The sequence below is a fragment of the Petromyzon marinus genome, chromosome 58 (assembly GCF_048934315.1).
Source record: "Petromyzon marinus isolate PM22_M1 ecotype Great Lakes invasive population chromosome 58, UKy_Petmar_22M1.pri1.0, whole genome shotgun sequence".
In the NCBI taxonomy this organism is placed as follows: Eukaryota; Metazoa; Chordata; class Hyperoartia; order Petromyzontiformes; family Petromyzontidae; genus Petromyzon; species Petromyzon marinus.
The window spans coordinates 185,417-205,813 of record NC_133724.1 but is presented as its reverse complement, the minus strand read 5'-3'; the positions used below and the strand labels follow the sequence as shown (position 1 = coordinate 205,813).

At 44.1% G+C, this 20,397-nt stretch overlaps 2 protein-coding genes across 2 annotated transcripts; one reads left to right on the top strand and one right to left on the bottom strand.

The window, feature by feature from the left end:
• The first annotated feature begins 499 nt into the window (after positions 1–499).
• Positions 500–2,541, top strand: LOC116955206 (galactosylceramide sulfotransferase-like). The gene has a single exon (XM_032976220.2). The coding sequence runs from the start codon at positions 609–611 to the stop codon at positions 1,671–1,673; it is 1,065 nt and encodes a 354-aa protein (XP_032832111.1). The 5' UTR covers positions 500–608; the 3' UTR covers positions 1,674–2,541.
• A 2,026-nt stretch (positions 2,542–4,567) lies between these two features.
• LOC116955162 (carbohydrate sulfotransferase 9-like) lies at positions 4,568–20,380 on the bottom strand. The gene is made up of 3 exons (XM_032976172.2): positions 16,596–20,380; positions 15,100–15,536; positions 4,568–6,130 (listed from the first exon to the last, which is right to left on the bottom strand). The coding sequence occupies exons 1-3, from the start codon at positions 16,771–16,773 to the stop codon at positions 5,699–5,701; spliced, it is 1,047 nt and encodes a 348-aa protein (XP_032832063.2). The 5' UTR covers positions 16,774–20,380; the 3' UTR covers positions 4,568–5,698.
• Between the last annotated feature and the right edge of the window lie 17 nt (positions 20,381–20,397).

The window sequence follows — 20,397 nt, the reverse complement described above, 5'->3', positions numbered from 1 at the left end:
AGCTCACAAAGAGATCTGGAAGCCGATGTAGTGAGGCTAAATTTATCGCAGTGTAGACAGGAATTGCTATAAAACTTTTCTGCAGCAGAATTTTGTTCAATAAGCATTACTCGAGCCACGAGATGTCTGTATATATGTTCAACTTATTTCACACTGTATGTTGCCAGCCGTGATAATCGGAGGTGTAGGTAAAGTACAACAAACTAAGCACAAAACATATTTATAAAGAAATGCCTTCACACAAGGTGTAGTGTAATATAATGGGGCACCTCCGATTAGCAGAGTTCGCAATGTGCGGTGCAAAATAAGTCCAATATACACACATTGTATTATCCCTACCAAATACACTGCATTACAATATAAGATAAGATTACAATTTACTTTGATATAATCTTGAAGAAAACAAACCTTAGATTTAAGCAATGTCCCCTTGTGTTCAATAATCTTCATTTTCACTTTCACTGCCTCCTTTGCCCATAAACAGCTCAGGATGGCGTCGCTGGACATTCCAGAGATCCTACATCTTGTGGTTCATGGCGACCAAACCAGAGTCAGTGGCACTGGCTTCAACCCCCACCTCACCACCATGCACCACCACAGAAGTGTGGATGCCCCAGCCAGCCCAGAAGACAGTGGTCTTCCTCAAGACGCACAAGACTGCAAGTTCCACTTTCCAGAACATCATCTACCGCTTTGGCGAGAAGCACAACCTAACGTTCGCCTTCCCCACCCGGGGAAATCAGTTCAACTACCCACAACTCTTCAAACGCACATTTGTGGCCCAGCACCTCCACGGAAATCATGTTTGCTATGACATAGTCTGCAACCACATGCGCTTTCTGGTGGAAGAGGTGGCAAGCGTCGTTAAACCGAACGCTATGTACCTGTCAATTGTACGTCAACCAGAGAAAAGCTTTGAGTCCGGGTTCTACTACTTCCAGAACTATGCGAAAGCTTTCAGAGCAGCAGCAAAAAAGAGCAAGGGAAAAGACCCATTGAGGACTTTTCTTGAGAATCCTGAGAGGTTTTATGTTCCATCAAAGCAGTCCGCAGCCTATGTGAAGAATCCTATTGCATTTGATTTCGGATTGGACTCGAACGCTGATGTGTCAAGTGACACATTCCGCGCGGAGTTAGAACGAGTGGACGCCATTTTCCATCTCGTGATGATCGCTGATCGATTCGATGAGTCGGTCATTTTAGCGAAGGAGATGTTGCATTGGGATATGGACGATATCGTCTACTTGTCCTTAAACAAGCGACAAGTATCCAGTAAAACTGGCAACAGCACACTCCAGGGGACTCACCCCACGTTATCCAAATTAATAAGGCGTTGGAACGCATTAGATGTCGCCCTATACGATCACTTTTACAATCGCTTTCAACGCCACGTAGATGCCTTTGGCAAGGAGCGCATGCGCAGTGAAGTGGATACCCTGAAAAAGATGTGTAATATCTGGCGAGAGCTGTGTGTGGAGGATGAGGTGGAAGCGAGTAAGATAAACGAGAAAATGCTGAAGCCATACATGCCCGGGGTAGTAAAAATCCTGGGCTACAGAATAAAGGAGGGATTAGATCAAGACACACGGGAGCAGTGCCTCCGACTGTTGATGCCTGAGCTCAAATTCCACGAAATGCTCTTCGCGAAGCAACAGAGCCATAAGGGGAGATGATGGGAAGCTCACTTTGCCCTCAATGTCCACATCTTCACACTGTGCCACTGACACCATTTGATGTACATGCACGCTGGATTCTTCATTGCCCTGTGATTTTTGTACATTCTACAGCAAACCCAGGAGCGCACCTGTGGTTGGGGGTGTGACGTGGCAGCGGTGTGCGACGCATCGGGGCCGAGTCGGCCACGTGGGGAGCCCCGAATTAACGGATAAACAAGTAGCAAAAAATTCGATTTAAAGCTTTCGTGACTGTTGGGATTCATCTTCTTGGTTCTTTCGGTAAAGTCACGTAAAATGAGAATAACATAATAAAAATAAAACATAAAATAAAATTCTCACGACGTTTCGGCCACAACACAAGTAGCCTTCTTCAGGTGAAGAGACAGGACTGTCCAGAAGACAGCGCTCGAGTGAGCACTGCCAAGCTTGGACGGCGCCTTTTAAGCTGTGTGGGAGGAATTAACAAATGAATTAGCATGTTAATATGAGACACGTGACTCGGAACGGAGGAGGGGTGGGGGGGTTTTGAAAAATAAAAAGAGCACCATGGTGCGCTGCTCTGTCCTGTGTTGCTTTATAACTATGCTATTAACTGGACTACTATACGATATAATATTATACCTTGGTATACTATCATATCCATAAACAAATTCCACCTTCGAATTATACAATGCGTTCATATACACTACCCTCTACTTTAGACTGTAAAATATTAGACGTGTTATATTACACTATGTATTATTCTACCAACCCTACTGTATACCACACTGCTGTATATTCACTATACAATTACGATACTATATATTGCCTTACGAATTATGGTAAACATTACAATGTTATACTGTTTATTATTATACAACATGCTATAAACCCCCCCACCCCTCCTCCGTTCCGAGTCACGTGTCTCATATTAACATGCTAATTAATATGTTAATTCCTCCCACACAGCTTAAAAGGCGCCGTCCAAGCTTGGCAGTGCTCACTCGAGCGCTGTCTTCTGGACAGTCCTGTCTCTTCACCTGAAGAAGGCTACTTGTGTTGTGGCCGAAACGTCGTGAGAATTTTATTTAATTATGTTTTATTTTTTATTATTTGATTCTCATTTTACGTGACTTTACCGAAAGGACCAAGAAGAAGTAGCAAAAATGTTAAGAAAAATTATTCGAAAAACTATTCCAACAATTAAACATAAATGCCAAAAATCATTGCTACAAATGAAAAAAATATATTTCGAAAAATACCTCGCGTGAAATATGGTAGCACGACAGCTGGTGTGTTACTGAACACCAGGAGTTTTTGCTGACATTCGCATGAAAACAAGACGCACGATATCTTCATTGTATGTATTGTACCTTAAAAATCTTTGTATTACTACTGCTGTCACTGTGAGACTTTCTTCCTCTAAACCCAATACACGGTGCAACTACAATAATGTCCATATAGTTATAGCCTAAGATATTACTGTTTCCGGGCAAAAACATCTGGAGCTGTTTCAGTAAAAGTGTGTCGGGAGAAAGGAGGGGGGCCCACAGTCCGATCTTGCATAGCCGACCGCCCCCCCCCCCTCCGCTGAAGCAGGTCGCTGTGGCCCTGAGCAAACCCTTGCCCATCGCGGGGGTTACGTTCTAGAAAATATAAATAGCCGCAATCGGCAAATCCACGATCCGCTCAAAAGCAAATGGGAAAACTCGAGTTTGATTCACAGTTTGTAATATAACACCCAACCGTCCTTTTGCAAAATGTTACCCTACATCAACCCAATAATTTAGCAGGAAGTGTTTTGAATGTAAAATTTGATTAATATTTTCTAGTGTTAAATACAACTTGTACGGTGAATGTTCGGAACGAAACACATGATAATGGGAGATAACGTGTGTGGCTGAACCTCACTGCCTCCTCACCGGAGGCTGGGAGCACCGCGTGACCTGGGACCCGCGATGGGCCGTTTGTGAGGCGAGATGGAGCCGAGAGGGCGCCACGTGCCGTCTTCCACGGCCGCAGCAGCAGCATCGCGAGCAGTACAGTTACGATGCGTACGGGAATCTCGCGGTCAACCGAGCCACATGGGGCGCAATCAGCGAACTGGGCCTCAATGAATTTGGCGTGAAACCGCAGAATCTGTGATCGCTAAACATGCGAGAAGGAAGGGTTTGCTGTATTTTAATATTAACAAATCTATGTTACTTTTAGGGATAATTTCACTATTAAGGCCAAATGTTTAATTCCAAGATCTTCTTTAAACATGTGTGGCGTTCTCCCATAAGGATTGCATTGATCAGGAGATTTATAGTTTGTTAACAGACTTTACTTGTTAGTATATATGGATAACTTATTTCGCACCATACGTAGCCAACCGTGCTAATTGTTTGGACAATTATTGTCGTGTTTTCATTCACGTTAAGGACGATTAGATCAAAAGCTCATGTAGACTGCTATCCCGAAGCCTGCAGGATCTATGCAGTCGTGATGTGCCCCGCTCCTTGGGCCGGATGAGTGTCAGGTTTGAGTCAGGTTTGCCCTGAGCGTGTTGTCGTTCTGTTTGGCGGTGTTCATCTCTGTCCTGTCACTATAATCTACATTTGTTATGTTCTGCTGTCCCCTGGTGGCTGTTGTGGGCTCGTGCGTTTGTTGTTGTGGGCGTTGTCATGGAGCCGAAGATCCCGGGGGTTTGATCTTCCACGAAGCTCATGGTCCACCCTAAATCGCATCCACTGCACAAACCATGGCAGTAGATGCAGATACCTGATGCACAAGTGGAAAATTAAGAAGCCTTCCGGGGGCGTATGGGCGCATTGTGTCTCTGACGTAAGCTGGGGCAAGGTGGTTCAGAGCTTAGTAAGTAATAGGATTCATCTTCTTTGGTTCTTTCGGTAAGGTTACGTAGAATGAGAATAAAATAATAAAATAACACAATAAAATTCTCACGACGTTTCGGCCACAACGCAAGCGGCCGTCTTCAGGTGAAAGGTACAGACCTGTCGGGACGACAGAGCTTTAATTCATTCTACGTGACCTTACAGAAAGAACCAAAGAAGATGAATCCTTGCAGTCACGAAAGCTTTAAATCGAAAAATGAAAATAATAGGATGTTAAACTGAATCCGCTACTACACTGCAAGCCAGTGCAGAGTGGCCAACATGGGCGTAAGGCGATCTGAAGGAGGTGTTCTTGTTGTAATCCGAGCAGCCGCATTCTGAACATGCTGCAGATTGTTAAGCACCTCCTTAGCCACACGATGGGGCAAGCTGTCGCGATAGGCTGATAGCCATACATTCATTGAGACTTGGAGATATTTCTAGAACGTGGGTGTTATATTCAACAATCAAACATTATAACATTTCTGTACAGGTTTAAGCTTCAGCCAACATAATGCTATCCTGCAATGAGCTAGTACATTCGCGAAGAGTTATAAATGAATATATACACTATGTCTGTTGAATTTCTTTCGCACGGTATGTAGCCAACCGTGCTAAATTATAACAACATTTGAAATTATACATTTGTAACGGTAATCATCAAGTTAAATCTGTTAGTTGTTTACGTGAGATAATGACATCCATTGAGTGACTCAAACATTCTGGATAATTGTTTTGACCTTCTACATCTTGTCCTGAAGGTACTTGACGTAGTCTCAAGGGAAACGTCGAATCTATTAAATTAAGCTGTGAAATTTATTCTTCAACTTATTGGTGAGTGATCTGAATCAATAATAATTGGTGTGTTAAATTTGTGTACACCACGTGACAACTTTATTCGCTGTGTCAGATGGTACAAAGGGCTTCTACTAAAGTTTTGATCGGCTCACTGTGGTCATCTCACGAAGAAACCCAACGTAAATGATTAAATTCTAAATAGGGGAGGGGGTCTTTGTCTCTTTTTTCATGCGTAATTCTGGATATCCATATATATCTGAAAGCATCTCTGTGTATCATACTACAATATATTAGAACAACGTTTGACTGGCCGGTTTGCTGGAGGGACGGAGAGTGACATCCAACTGACAAGCTGGGAAACAAATATGACTATGCACGTTGCTTGATGTTGATGCCATGGGGCGGAGAATAGTTGAAGAGCCTGTAGTCTTCGTAATAAAACCGATACAGCTTCCACTTCGCTTCAGGGCTGAGCTGTGCCAGGTAGCTGCGAGTCATGCTGGCCGAAGAGCGCTTGTTTTTTGGGTCGGAGTAAGACATCCAGCTGGGTGCTCCTATCTTGGCCAGCAAGGCGGCCGCATCGCGCTGCATGGTCTCCAGCTTGCCGATGAAGTTGAAGGGCAGCAGGCAGGGCTGGCACAGTTTGTGGACGGGCAGCCAGTGCACGTCCTGGTAGAGTGCCCAACGAGGGTCCAGAATGAAGCTCACAAACTCGGAAAAGGTGACGTCGTGGCCCTGAAGCAGAGACTCTCTGCTCGGGTTTGTCCGGTAGTGGGCAATGATGTACCGTCCGTAAACTTTCTGCTTTCACACACACGTGGAGGAATGGGAGGGGCGGGAGCAATTTTTAGCGATGAAAAGGCAGACTTGCGTCAGTGATGCACGACTGTGCTGTAGCACAAGATCACGAAGACCCATTTATAATTGGTCTAATTATCTCGTTTGCGCCTAAGATCAATTAACCGGAATTGCGCCAGATCTCATCAAGTACAACATACATACACAAGTTCAACATACACACACAAGTTCAACATACATACACAAGTACAACATACATACACAAGTTCAACATACATACACAATTCATAATAAAGTTTTTTGGGTTAGATCGCGTTATTTATAAATGTGTCGTAACCCTCCACCACCCGACACGGCCAAACAGTAAAAAATGTGTCACGTTTACAAAGGACAAATAGTTCACTCACTACCTTAGCCCACCGGTGTGTTGAAGAGTGAATCCACAGCATTTACAGTTTGAGTACGACGTTTCGCTGGTAAATACATCCAGCATCATCGGGCAATTCGCCAGAATGGTAAAGCCCTCACTTGCTCCCGGTCTTAAATAGAGCAGCAGGGTGACGTCATCATTTAACTCATTCAGGTGCAGCGATTTTAGGCGGAGGGGGGGTATTGTAATTATATAATCGATTAGTAATCAGTCAATGGTTATTATTAGTAATGAGTTGTAGATTAGTTAACAGTTGCAATGTGTGTTATTGTGATTATATGCTACGTTAGTAATCCGTTAATTAGTATGCGTTTCCCCTATAAGGAATTGTAGTATGTATTATTTAATAATACGCTTCCAAGCCGCACTAAGCCTGTAGCTGTAAGAGCGATTAAAGTTATTTCTTTTTCTCTCAATTTCAATGGATTCTCTAATTAGTCTTTGCCAGTAATAATTCGTTTTACACAACACTTCAACGTCATCAAAATCATTGCGTGTCCTTGTTGACAAGCATGTTCTGCCACTGCCGACAGTTGTGTTTGAGATGATTTAATATTTCTTGGGTGTTCTTTTAGTCTTATGCTGTTGTTACGTCCCGTCTGTCCAATATAGCATCTGCCACAGAAAAACGGTTAATCCGATATACACCTTCTGTTGATAATTTAGGTAATTCGTCTTTAGTGCAAGATACTAGGTTTTTAATTTTGTGTACTGTACCAAATCTTACTGTAATGTTTTGCTTTTTCAAAACACGGGCTAATTTGTCAGTTACTCCTGAGATATATGGAATTTTAATTTTGTAACAATCTGATCGCTTTCAGCAGTGTTGCTTTGCGATCGTGATTTGGCATTCAGTGCTCTGTTAGGGGAAACGCATACTAATTAACGGATTACTAACGTAGCATATAATCACAATAACACACATTTCGTGACTGCAAGGATCCATACTCTTTGGTTCTATTCGGTAAAGTCACGTAGGTAAAAAAATAAAACAACAAAAATCACGACGTTTCGGCCATCTTCCTCAAAAGATGCCGCGACCACAAGGTAATACCCATCGCCTTCACACTCACTTCTGCTGCTGTGTCCTCACCGAACTCTAAACAGATTCTGGTTAAGGCCAGCCTCTCTTTAATCTCAGAGAGGATAAGACTGCTCCGTTTTGAACTCGATACTTTAGACAGGACTCTCCTACAAGCTCATTTAACGTTAACACAAAAAATGTCACCTTCTGATTGGAACCACGTAGACAACATGACTGCTTCTTCTGCCGATTCACTTTCAATCAAATGCAAAGCTAACCTAATTGCTAAATTCAACCACCTATCAAAGAAAAACCCGGTTCCACAGATCACAAAACTAGACGTTAACAAAATTGTTATCACTCAGAGTAGCACCCCGATTTCGGACAATCTAAAAACAGTATTGGCTGAAGGACTACATTTCGCTGTCACCCCAAAACATATACCGATATATGATATCATTTCTCAGGTCGATGTAGCCCTCAAAGGTATAGGACACATCCAAGCAGACGTCGCGAGAGCTGAAATAGCTACTATTCTTAAGAATGCTAAGACACCCGTTAGCAACATCAGCAAAGATGAACGCTCTGAACTCGCGAAATTAAAAGAGAGACATGATATAGTCATCCTCTCAGCCGACAAGGGCAATGCCACTGTAATTATGGATAAAAACTCATACAACAATAAAAATCAGGACCTTCTCAATGATGATAGTTACTCAAAAATTAAAAATGACCCTACTAATAGCCTAACTATAAAAACCAACCAGATCATCACAAGTTCGACCTCCCTAATTGAACCAACTAAACGTCCCTCCCTAAAACCTTCTGCTGCAAGACCCCCTAGATTCTATGGTCTTCCAAAGATTCATAAAGAAGGCACTCCACTACGACCCATCTTATCCACGATCAACTCCCCTACCTATAAGCTAGCACGTTTTCTGTTGGATACCTTGCTACCTTTAACTGGCAAGACCTCCTCAGCAGTACTTAACTCAGCCCAATTGGTTTCTATGGTCAAAGACGTTGTACTGTCCCCTGACGATATCCTTGTCAGCTTCGATGTGGTCTCCTTGTTCACCAAGGTCCCGGTACCTGATACCATTGATATAATTGAAAATTTGGTACAACATGGACTAAACCCCGAGGTACCTACGCTGGTCAGGCACTGCCTCACCAACACCTACTTCACTTGGAATGGTTCCTTCTACAAGCAAAATGAGGGTACTCCCATGGGTTCCCCCTTGTCACCAGTGATAGCCAATGTTTTCATGGAGAAATTTGAATCGGACGCCATCCAGACTTCCACCCTCAGACCTTCCCTGTGGAAGAGATATGTGGATGACACTTTCGTCATTTGGCCACATGGCCTCCCAGCTCTGAACATTTTCCTACACCACATCAATTCCAGACATCCCGCCATCAAATTCACCATGGAAGTGGAGAAAAATGGCAAGCTACCATTCTTGGATGTTCTGTTTGAGAGGAGACCTGATGGCTCATTGGGGCATTCTGTCTGCAGGAAACCCACCCACACAGAATCCTACTTGAAGCCTGATTCCCACCACCACCCAGCCCAAAATAATTATCTCATCAAAACTTTATACCATAGGGCTCATTGCATTTCGGACCAACACCACCTGACCAGTGAATTAAAACATGTACACCTGACCCTCAAAAGGAATGGATACTCTGACCGTACCATCCGCCAAGCTGTTTCTCCCTCCATACAGAAACAACCACTTGATACTCCGGTCAAAACCATCACACTACCATATATAGCAGGCGTTACTAAAAAGATTTCCAAAATTCTAAACAAACACAAGATCCAGGTCCGGTTCAATACAGTACATACAAATTCGTGATCTGATCCCATCCGTGAAGGATGTCATTCCTGACTTACAGTACCCCGGGGTTTACAAATTGAGTTGTACCTGCGGTGATTGCTATATCAGGGAGACGAAGCGACATGTCTCTGACCGAATTCGCGAGCACAAATCAGATTTGAAACACGGCAGAACGAATTCTTCTGTCGTGGCTGATCACTGTTACAACGCTGTGGGTGATCACGATATAATTTTCTCCGATACCAAGGTTCTTTGCAAACCCACGGGTTTTTATCGGAGATTTGTTCACGAGGCAATTCAGATCTACAAACACAGACACAATTTCAACCGAGAAGATGGTTTCAAATTAAGCAACCATTGGATAGATGTTCTAAATCGAACTAAACATTAAACTAATTTTCATTGGTACAGTATATTTTTTCAAGTAGTGGTACCCCAAACTTTCTCAGCACAGGCTGGTGCACTGCCGGTGCCGATCACTGTGCTACACCTTTCATCATGACAAGTCCGCCAATCAAATGCTAATTTTTACGCTAATTCCTTTGTCAAGGCACCTTAATCCCTCTCACACAGCTTAAAGGTGCACTGCCGCATGCTACACCTTTCATCATGCTAAGTCCGCCAATCAAATGCTAATTTTGTATGCTAATTCCTTTGTCGAGGAACCTTAATCCCTCTCACACAGCTTAAAGGTCGCAGTCTGAGCTTGGCTCTGTTTCACTCCAGCGCAGTCTTCGAAACAGGCTGGTCCCTTCACCTGATATGAAGGCTGCTTGTGTTGTGGCCGAAACGTCGTGATTTTTGTTGTTTTATATTTTTTACCCACGTGACTTTACCGAATAGAACCAAAGAGTATGTAATGTGGCACTTTTTGGAGATTGATTTAGCGCAGTCTATTTTGTCCGAAGTGTAAACAGTGTTGTATATGAGCCTTTTCCAAAATTGATATTAACAATAATATTTGCCGTTATATATAATATATTTTTTTAACAAACGAAAAAAATAATTAATAAACCCCGTAAGCCAGGCACACGAAAAACCAGGTGTCGGTCATAAACAGGTCATTAATAAGTAAAGAAATAATAAAACTCTCGAGGCGAGGATGTTAGCAGCTATCTGCGAAGATCTCCAGATGAACAAGAGTTTGATGTGCCCTAAGGGAGGTCACGCAGAGGGAAGCCCTCCACAAGCCAGAAATGAGGACGCCCACGGGTTAAACTATTTTTTTTAAACAACGGTTCAAATTTAAAATGCAATAACAAGAATAAGCTAAAGTTAGCAGTCCTCGCAGCTCACTCCAATCAAGACCAGGCCACCAGATACATCAGTGAATTATTATCCAATAATTAATTCGCTATCAAATGATTTTCACCTTTAATACTTTTACTGTTAAAACAAAGCTTGGAGACAAAATACCGAGTCACATCAAAGGTTATCGAGAAGGAATGAGGCGAACGGGCAAACTTACGAAAGAGTTTAAACAATATCCCAAGCAACCCCGACCACCTTTGTCTCTCTCACAGCGCGGAGAAGCAGGAATTACACCTTATGACAAGGGGCCATCTGGAAAAGCCAGCCGGGTTTGATGAGGAGACACACCCCACTCCACACACGGCAACCAGACAAACAGGTTTTAAAGAAATTGCAATATAACATTAATAATAACGTGTTAACCTTAAACGATATTCCATTATAGAACCTTACAGAACCAAGGGATATGGATTCCAACAATCTGGAAACGGACCTCTTAAACTCAGGATGAAAATTATTTTTCTTTTTAATAATTCCATCATAACAATTCGAACCTCGGTAAACCGAGAGGTGTCGGGAGGGCGTAGTTACAAACACGAGTCGTGGCGAACATGGGACCAAATGGTATTTGAGAAATATAAGTCGAAAGTATAAAGAGATAGGTGCTCCCGATCACCTTTGTCTCTCCCGAAGAGCGCGAGAGAGGAATTTTACCCCAGGGCAAACAGATCGTTATCGCAGGAGCCATCTGTACACACACACACACGAACTCACACACACAGACCCCGCCCCCCCCCTTTTTCCACTGCGCAGAGAGAATTGTCTTTGAATATAACGGTCAGCCGCATTTTCAAAAGTCAGTGAAGTTAAGTCAAGAGTCAAGACAGATCAGCGAGTCAAGACGTCCACAGGACAAGCAGTCGCATGGAGCGGCTGGCTCCGAGCCTCGCTGAGTAGCGAGGATCGCTGAGTCGCGATGTATCAACAAAAGTGAGTCATACAGCAGTGGAGGAAACCTGCTGTCAGCGAACCAGCACGGGCGCGTTCGCGCACTTCAACAGAGAGAGCACGTGCGACTCAACTCACTCAACTGAAGAAAAAGCTTGGCCAGCCGCCAACAAAGTATCAGCGAATCAGAGCTGAGAGCGCTCGAGCACGTGCAACGTGGCTCAACCAGCAGCGGAAAAGCACGAGCAGCCCCCAACAACTTCAGCAAACCAGTGACCAAGCGCGTGCGACTTGAGTCATACAGCAGTGGAGGAAACCTGCTGTCAGAGAGCCGCCAACAACCTCAACAAGCAAGAGCGTGCAACAGCTCAGCCAACAGTGGAGAGAAACTGCTATCAGCGAACCAGCACGGGCGCGTTCGCGCATCTTCAAGGAGAGGGAGCGCGCGCCACCAGCGTGCCACCAACACCAGCAACAGCGCGCCACCAGCGTGCCACCAGCGTGCTACAGCGCGCAACTTCGCGTCACCAGGGCTGAGAGGGAAGCGGCCCCGCACTCAACACCCATCGGCGCGACGACGGCGAGCGTCGTGCTGACTCATCCAGCCAGCGGTGGACAGAAACTGGCAGTCGTTCGTATGCCCCCCACACTCTCCCCCCCCTCCTCACTCCCCCACCGCTACACAACGAACAAACATTGTTTTGACAAGGAAATCAACCTAGGCGTTTGCTCAACGCAGAAATCAACAACGCTCCCATTAAACATACAAGACTCATGATAACTGCGTCAACTATTAGCTGATAACGAAAAACATCGCCACCCATTGAGTTACGTTGATGAGGCAATCAGAATTCTTTCAGTCGAACGCTTTAATTGCATAATCGTTGATGAATCAATGATCGAACATCGCCGTGGTACTGTGCTGACGATTTCAAGCATAATAATTTCGCATATCAGAATGTGTTAAGGATTGGATACGAATCAAAGACCGAGTGCCGTGTTGTGTAATCATTCAAGAATACGAGTTTGCATATTATAAGGTTAAGGTTTTGATAGAATAGTTCGCATTAAATTTTGATTTAAAGCTTTCGTGACTACAGTAATTCATATTCTTAGTTTTTTCGGTAAAGTCACGTTGAAGAGAAACAACAAAATAACAAAATATATATAAAACAATAAAAAATTCTCACGACGTTTCGACCATAACTCAAACGGTCATCATCAGGTGTGTCGGTTTGCATACATTTATTTTTAAAACGGCACATTTATTTATTTATAAAAAAAAACGTTGGCGTCACGCGCAGCGATTGGCAGTTTGCCCAGGACTAGTCCATCTATTTTTTTGAAAAGAGGAGGGGGGAGACGAAATTTTTTATAATGTATGCTGTCTGAAAGCCACTGTAAGCGTGAACAATCAATCAAGAACTGAAATGATTTATCAAATCTTTCCAATGATTGCTAAGATATAATCCATCTTCTCGGTTGAAATTGTCTCTGTGCTTGTTGGGATCACAAAAAAGATCTCCAAAATCTTGAATAAACACAAGATCCGGGTCCGTTTCAACACATTACATAAAATCCGTGATCTGGTTCCGTCTGTGAAAGATGTGATTCCGGACATACAATACCCTGGTGTCTACAAACTAAGTTGCCTCTGTGGTAGTAGTTACATTGGAAAAACCAAACGCCATGTCTCGGACCGCATTCGTGAACATAAAGCAGACCTTAAACACGGTAGGACCAACACCTCGGCCGTAGCAGATCATTGTTCTAATTCAGTAGGCTCACATGCCATTGACTTTTCCAAGACGGAGGTTCTTTGTAAACCATCTGGCTTCCATGAGAGATTCGTTCATGAGGCTATCCACATATACAAGCACAGAGACAATTTCAACCGAGAAGATGGATTCTATCTTAGCAATCATTGGAAAGATTTGATAAATCATTTCAGTTCTTGATTGATTGTTCACGCTTACAGTGGCTTTCAGACAGCATACATTATACAAAATTTCGTCTCCCCCCTCCTCTTTTCAAAAAAATAGATGGACTAGTCCTGGGCAAACTGCCAATCGCTGCGCGTGACGCCAACGTTTTTTCTATAAATAAATAAATGTGCCGTTTTAAAAAATAAATTTATGCAAACCGACACACCTGATGATGACCGTTTGAGTTATGGTCGAAACGTCGTGAGAATTTTTTATTGTTTTATATATATTTTGTTATTTTGTTGTTTCTCTTCAACGTGACTTTACCGAAAAAACTAAGAATATAATAGTTCGCATGTTTTTAATCTCTCTCTTAACAACCGATCGATTGCGTTACGCGTTGGGAATTAACCACAGGTGCCGCTATCGAGGTGAAACAACGCAATCGTGATGGTATCATGTTAACGCTGTGTTGAAATTCCAACATCCCGAGATTGAGTTTTCATATTATCCAAAAATTAAAGTTAGCTAGAGAATAAAATTGATTAAAGCATAAAGGTTGTGTGTGATTCTTCCTGAAATTCTGCATAATATTGTTCTGCGTATGGGATCTGAATCCTGGGGACCTATCATAAGCACACTATCACCACACATAATCCATAACACACATAATTCGTAATGTTCAATCGAGAGTAATCGTATCCTTATCGATAATACGGAATTAAAGAGCAGAGTCGAATCGACTCTCTCTCATTCACGCTCACAACGCCTGCGTCACTGCATACTATTAATTGCGTCATTCCAATTCATAACACAATCCTAGACACCGAGGCTCGACCTGATAATCCATAACGACCTGCATTATCCTAACCACGCCCACTCGCATACATTAATACGAGTATCTCTCGAATCAGCATAATTTATGTGCATAATTACACTGATTAACATAATTTCGGATAAATTATGCAAATTTCAAATTTAATTTAATTTTCATTATTTTCATCAATTTTCATAACACCTATATATACAACAACAGAGCAGAGCTCACTCCCCCTCCTCACTGTGGGAAGGGAAAGAGGGGCCTTCAAGAGAGGCGCGTTCAAGAGAGGGGCGTTCAAGAGAGAGAGAGAGGCGTTCAAGAGAGGCGCGTTCAAGAGAGAGAGAGGCGCGTTCAAGAGAGAGGCGCTTTCAAGAGAGAGCGAGGGGCGTTCAAGAAAGGTGCGTTCAAGGCGAAATAGTTGTTTTGGGGGCTGCGAAAAATATTTTCGGAGAAACGAATCCCTGATGACAATAATGAGCCCATTAGTGGGGAGGACGTGGTCCGTCTCTCTGCCAGTGTGCCCTGGTAGTGCATTGACATTCGCTCTTGATCACCTGCTATCATCATATTGTCATGATCTGCTGCTTATACATTTTCTGACAAGTTCGAAAAAATTGTAAAATCAGTTCCTGTATGCTCATAAACACAGCAATGGACACTTACATAATAAAACCTGAACAACTCTGGGTCAATTTCTGTCGCGAAAATACTGTTCCACCGTAACACCGACCTGGTAGTAGCCGCTTGTAAGCAGAAACTTGTCCCGGTAGGCAGACACGAGTCGCTCCATGGGCTCCCTCACAAACAGCGCCGTTGTGTAGCCACCCAGCCGCGAGCGCCGACCAGCCGCGTCGAACTTGTGCAGCTTGGTGTAGTTCTGGATCTCGTGCACCTGACTCGCCGGTATCGTCATTGATTGGTTGTCCCCTCGCGACAGTGCCAGGATAATCCTCTTCCAATTGGTGCAGCCGACCTTGGGCACTTCGCAATAGAGCAGCGAGAAGCGGTCATCCACGTACATGCGGTTCAGCGTGTTTGCGTGCAGGTCTGTGTACAATGGTGGCAACCTCGTCTTGTGGCTCGCCTCGTGTTGCCTGCACACTTTCCTTAGAGTCGCGAGCCTCTGCTGCTGTGATTCTTGCAAGACCGTCGCCTTCAGTTTCAGCGCTGAGGGTGTTTTCCGGATTTCAGCCGCGCATATGCACACATCCAAAATGAATGAAGAGCAACTGTGATGTGATGCTTAAACGGCTACCTCATGGCAGAAACATTTAATCTGCTGAACAGATGAAGGGCAACTGTCCTGTGGTGCCCTAAATGATGGCAATAACATAACTTCCATGTTTTAGAGTAGTAAGGTTAGATAGCATCATGAATGAAGACAATGGAAATAACTTGAAGCGAGAATGAACAACAACAACAATAGATTCAGATAGGTCTGGTCTGGTCCGAGGAGCGGAAAGAGAGATGGCGCAGGACAGGGCAGCATGGGGAAGGTTGGCAAGGACAGCGGACCCCACGTGAGTTGGACCAACACGTGGAAGATGAAGGAGAGGCATGGTCTGGTCACATGAAAAGAATGGCACCAATCAGGAATAAGGCAAAAGCAATGGGCGAGCAGTTGTCGTGAATGCGACACGAAGCACTTGTGATGGCTCAGTAGCGGATTCAACAATGTGTGATCCATCTTGACATATACTGTATCATTTTATCGAGGAAGATACTATTTTCTGAAAACCGATGCATTTTATAGAGATACATCAAATACGAACAATTATATTCAACAGTTTATTTATTTTAAGTACGAGTGAGGCATTCGTAGTGCCTTCTTTGGGGAACTGTATCCAGCTTAAATACGAGTGCTTATCCACGATGTGCTATTCAAGCAGTCATGCAAGGCAGTATACACACAATCGCCACCGTCCCTCAGAAATTCACATGGGAGTTGATCTCTCTCTCTTCAGCGCTGCACATGGTTAGATTCTGTACGGATCTATCTCCGCACCAACCCAGCAGGTGGCATATTTGGCAGCCACTCGCTCACCGCAGCTGGCTACTTCGATGTCGGGGCTCTTGCGCATTGCCTGGGCCAACCTTCGTCATTGCAAAACAGCACGCGGTACAACCTGAACACGCACTTGAGAGTTCGAATGTGTTTAAAGTTTGCTTACACAGCTTCCTCCAACACCAGCATCCACGCACTGTGGCTCGCAAGAGCTCTCATACCAACTTGGAGTGGGTGGACGTCCAGGAAGAGAAAGGGCACCAAGATGCCACTCCCCATAGCCGTGGCCCACAGGAGAATCGTGCCCTGCTTCATGTCCACAGCGCTGGTCGCGCACCTCCACCTGCTTGAAACGTGATGTGGAATTGATAGAGACGTGGCATGACAAGCGAGCTCCATTATAAAGTGTTCTGGTCACAGCTACAGGGGAGCACATGCGCTTATGGTGGAGAATAATGCAAGACATAGGGACAACAAAACACGACATCTAAAAGTGAATACTGTCCGCTATGCTATTCAGAACCGGAATCTCTATTTAGACCGGAGTAGGAATCCGATGAGCTATAAAGCTCTTTTTCATAGATGTCCAGTAGGGGTGCGGGGTCAGCGAGTTACATCAACAAACAACGCAAACGACGACATGAGTGCACGATAGAGAAAAGGGAAGCAAGTCACTAAAATAAATAAATGCGAGTAAAGTACAAATTTAACAGGCACATACATTCCTCCAGATTTGTCAACACTAAATGCAAGTTTGGACAAGGCAGAAAAACAACAACCACAGCCCCTCAATTACAGTGCATATTGAAATCAAACTCGGATACACGGCTCAGGTTCAAAGTGACAAATGTTGCTGTATCTGGCACTAATCTTCTGGTTCAGAATATTCTTTGAAGAAAGACTTACGATGTTAAGCGAGGAAACAAGGTTGCTCCAAAACTTTGGTGCAGCAGCGGCAAAGTCGTTGTCACCTATTCCAATTCGTGTTCTAGGCATAATTAAAAGACAATTAGATGTACGTCTCGGGTTTCTTTGGTTTGACAATGGAGTTATAGAATCAGATAAGTATAGCGCAAATTTGCCAATCAGGATTTTATAGATGAACATGGCCAGATGTAGACTTATACTTGCATTAACTGATGTGAGATTGGATTTTACGTAGAGGTCACAATGGTCGGTCCTGTATGGTACATCCAACGGAACGCATGAGGTCAGGATAACACATTCTAGTAGATAACGTTATTTAGCGCGTGCTTCACTGTCCACCGCGGTGTGATGGTTATCACATTGGACTTGCGATCCAGAAGACGCCGGTATGATTCCATCTCACAGTTGAGACGATGGGAGGAAATTTATCAAATCCCCACCGCCTCTATGCACAGAGCAGCATATATATAATGGGTACTCGATCATCGACCGAAAGGTCGCGTGTGGTGGGGTAAAGTGTGGCTACTCTCACTTCCATGAAAGACATCATGCCAACGAGGAAGAGTCGGCCAAAACACCCACACGAGAGTTTCTTTAGCGCTCCCTTCAGCGTTCGTGTTCCAAGCAGTGACGTGAGCAGGCAATTGCAGCGCCTTTACGTCTACCTAGAGCCGTCCCTAGGGTTACGGCGAATCGGAGCGCCCGCCCCGGGCCCGCGCTTTGGGAGACCCGTGTTTAGATGTCACGGTGTCAGGAAATATTCGGCTTTAGTTTGAAGGCGTCGGGGGCCCCGCACCCTTCCTACGGACGGCCATGCCTTTACCGACACCAATACCAACGATATCCCAGAAACATTTTGTTCAATGCGATGGGTTTCTCACCTCTGCCGCCCCTGGACGAGAGCTTGCAGGCAGATTGTGATAGCCACCAGCACACGCACTGTGATGCGTGCGACTGGACCGGTGTGTAACCAAGCTATGAGATGTTGTGTCTCTGCACGCCCTATTTATTGCTGACAAAATACTGGGGGGAGTGGATTCATAGCCTTTTAGCAAATAGAAATCGAGATGCAATGTAAATACTGTTTTGACGGTGACGTTCGTAACTAAGCAAACAATTAATACCTAATGGGAGTATTTCAATACATTAAGATGGCGTCATCGCTCTTTAGCAACATAACTTCACATATCGTGAGCATAGGCATAGGATTGGGTGGAGGATTCGATGCATCTTTGCCTGGCTAGATCCCCTGACAATGCAACAATACTGAACATTAGCTTACTGTTGAGATCATATGACCATGCAACAACACTGAACATTATCTTAGTGTTGAGATCACCTGACCATGCAGCAACACTGAACGTCAGTTTAGAGTTGAGATCACCTGACCATGCAACAACACTGAACGTCAGTTTAGAGTTGAGATCACCTAACAATGCAACAACACTGAACGTCAGTTTAGAGTTGAGATCACCTGACCATGCAACAACACTGAACGTCAGTTTAGAGTTGAGATCACCTAACAATGCAACAACACTGAACGTTAGTTTAGAGTTGAGATCATCTGACCATGCAACAACACTGAACTTTAGTGTGGAGATCACCTGACCATGCAACAACACTAAACATTCGCATGGAATGATGACGTTCGCCTGTGATCCAACGCGCGAGAGGCAAGGGTTGGTGGATCACGCAGATTTTTGTGAAACTGGCCGGGCTGCGAGGTGCCCAGTAGATGGCAGTGGAGGGAAATAATGAGAATGTCAGATACGCAGGCCCCAGTGTTTGGAAATGCTGAGCCACGTAACTCAGCTCCCGACCCTTATCTCAACTCACCACCCGCTGCGCTTTCTCACTGCATCACAAATAACCTCAGAATTGGTTTCCTAAGACATCATCCTCCACAAGCATATGACATTGATAATGATCATTCTTAAAGTGCAGATAGATATCAACCATCAAAGAACTCCAGAACCATCGCTCATAAGAAGTACCCCTGGGCAATTGTTTGTTATGTAAAGGTATCTGTTAAATCACGTTTGCTTCTCATAATCGACTGAGTGAAACTGAAGTTTTCTTTGCACTTGACACAAACGGTAGTAATATAGACACCAATAATTGCCCACATCCTTTCTGACATATGATCTATAATTGTAGACGTGAACTGTCGAGCTCCAGTTGCCACACGAGATGACCTGACAGTCCAGCTATTAAAGTGTCGTCTATATTTTACATGTTTATTGTGTAAAGATTACCTGTAACGTTTGTTTCTCTTTTTTTACAAACATTATTTATCCTCTGGAACGAAGCTTGACATTCCTGTCTGTGGAATGAACAACAGCAGCGTCCAACTAACATGTTGATGCATAGTCAGAATCACAATCCAAAGCTTTGCCTTCCCTTATCTGAGGGGGAAGTGCTGTTAACGAGTAGCACCTATGAAGGCCGGCACGGCACATGCAGGCGTGGCTGGCCAGCGCCAGACCCCGCCGCCTTTGTCTTCCCAGTGGTGATGTTTCACTCCGCACCAGCGCGCTAACCACTGCACTACCTTCGTTTCTGTTCTTATCAGTTTAATATTTGATAACTGGGACAACCTCCGCTTATTGTATTTTTTAGTGAGTACTCGTGATAAGAATGTGGAATTCCCAGCACTAAGGTCGAGTTCCCTTGCTCACCTAAGCACTTGGGCACTTAAATGTTCACCTGAACTCTAATCCTGGTCATTCACAAGTCATGAAAAGAATGCACTCATGTCAACCTGTGCAAACATTGGTTTATGGAATTGACGTAAACGAACTTCGCAAATGCCTTGCTCTGGGAGTTTTTATTTTGACAAAATGCGGCCGTTATCCCCCTGTGCAAAGAGCATAACGCACCTGAGCGTGGAAACGTCCCCTCTCGGCCATGCAGTAAAGTGTGACCAGGTATACAAAGCCTTGAATTGAATGCAGCTCCGTACATTGTGTCTCATGTTGATGCGATGTCACGATGAGCCTGCCTGGCGTTCAGAGAATTGTTTTAGATGTCTAGAGAGTACGTGGTGATATCTCGTTTTATCGACGCCTATCTCTACGTAAAGTTGCACGATTCAAC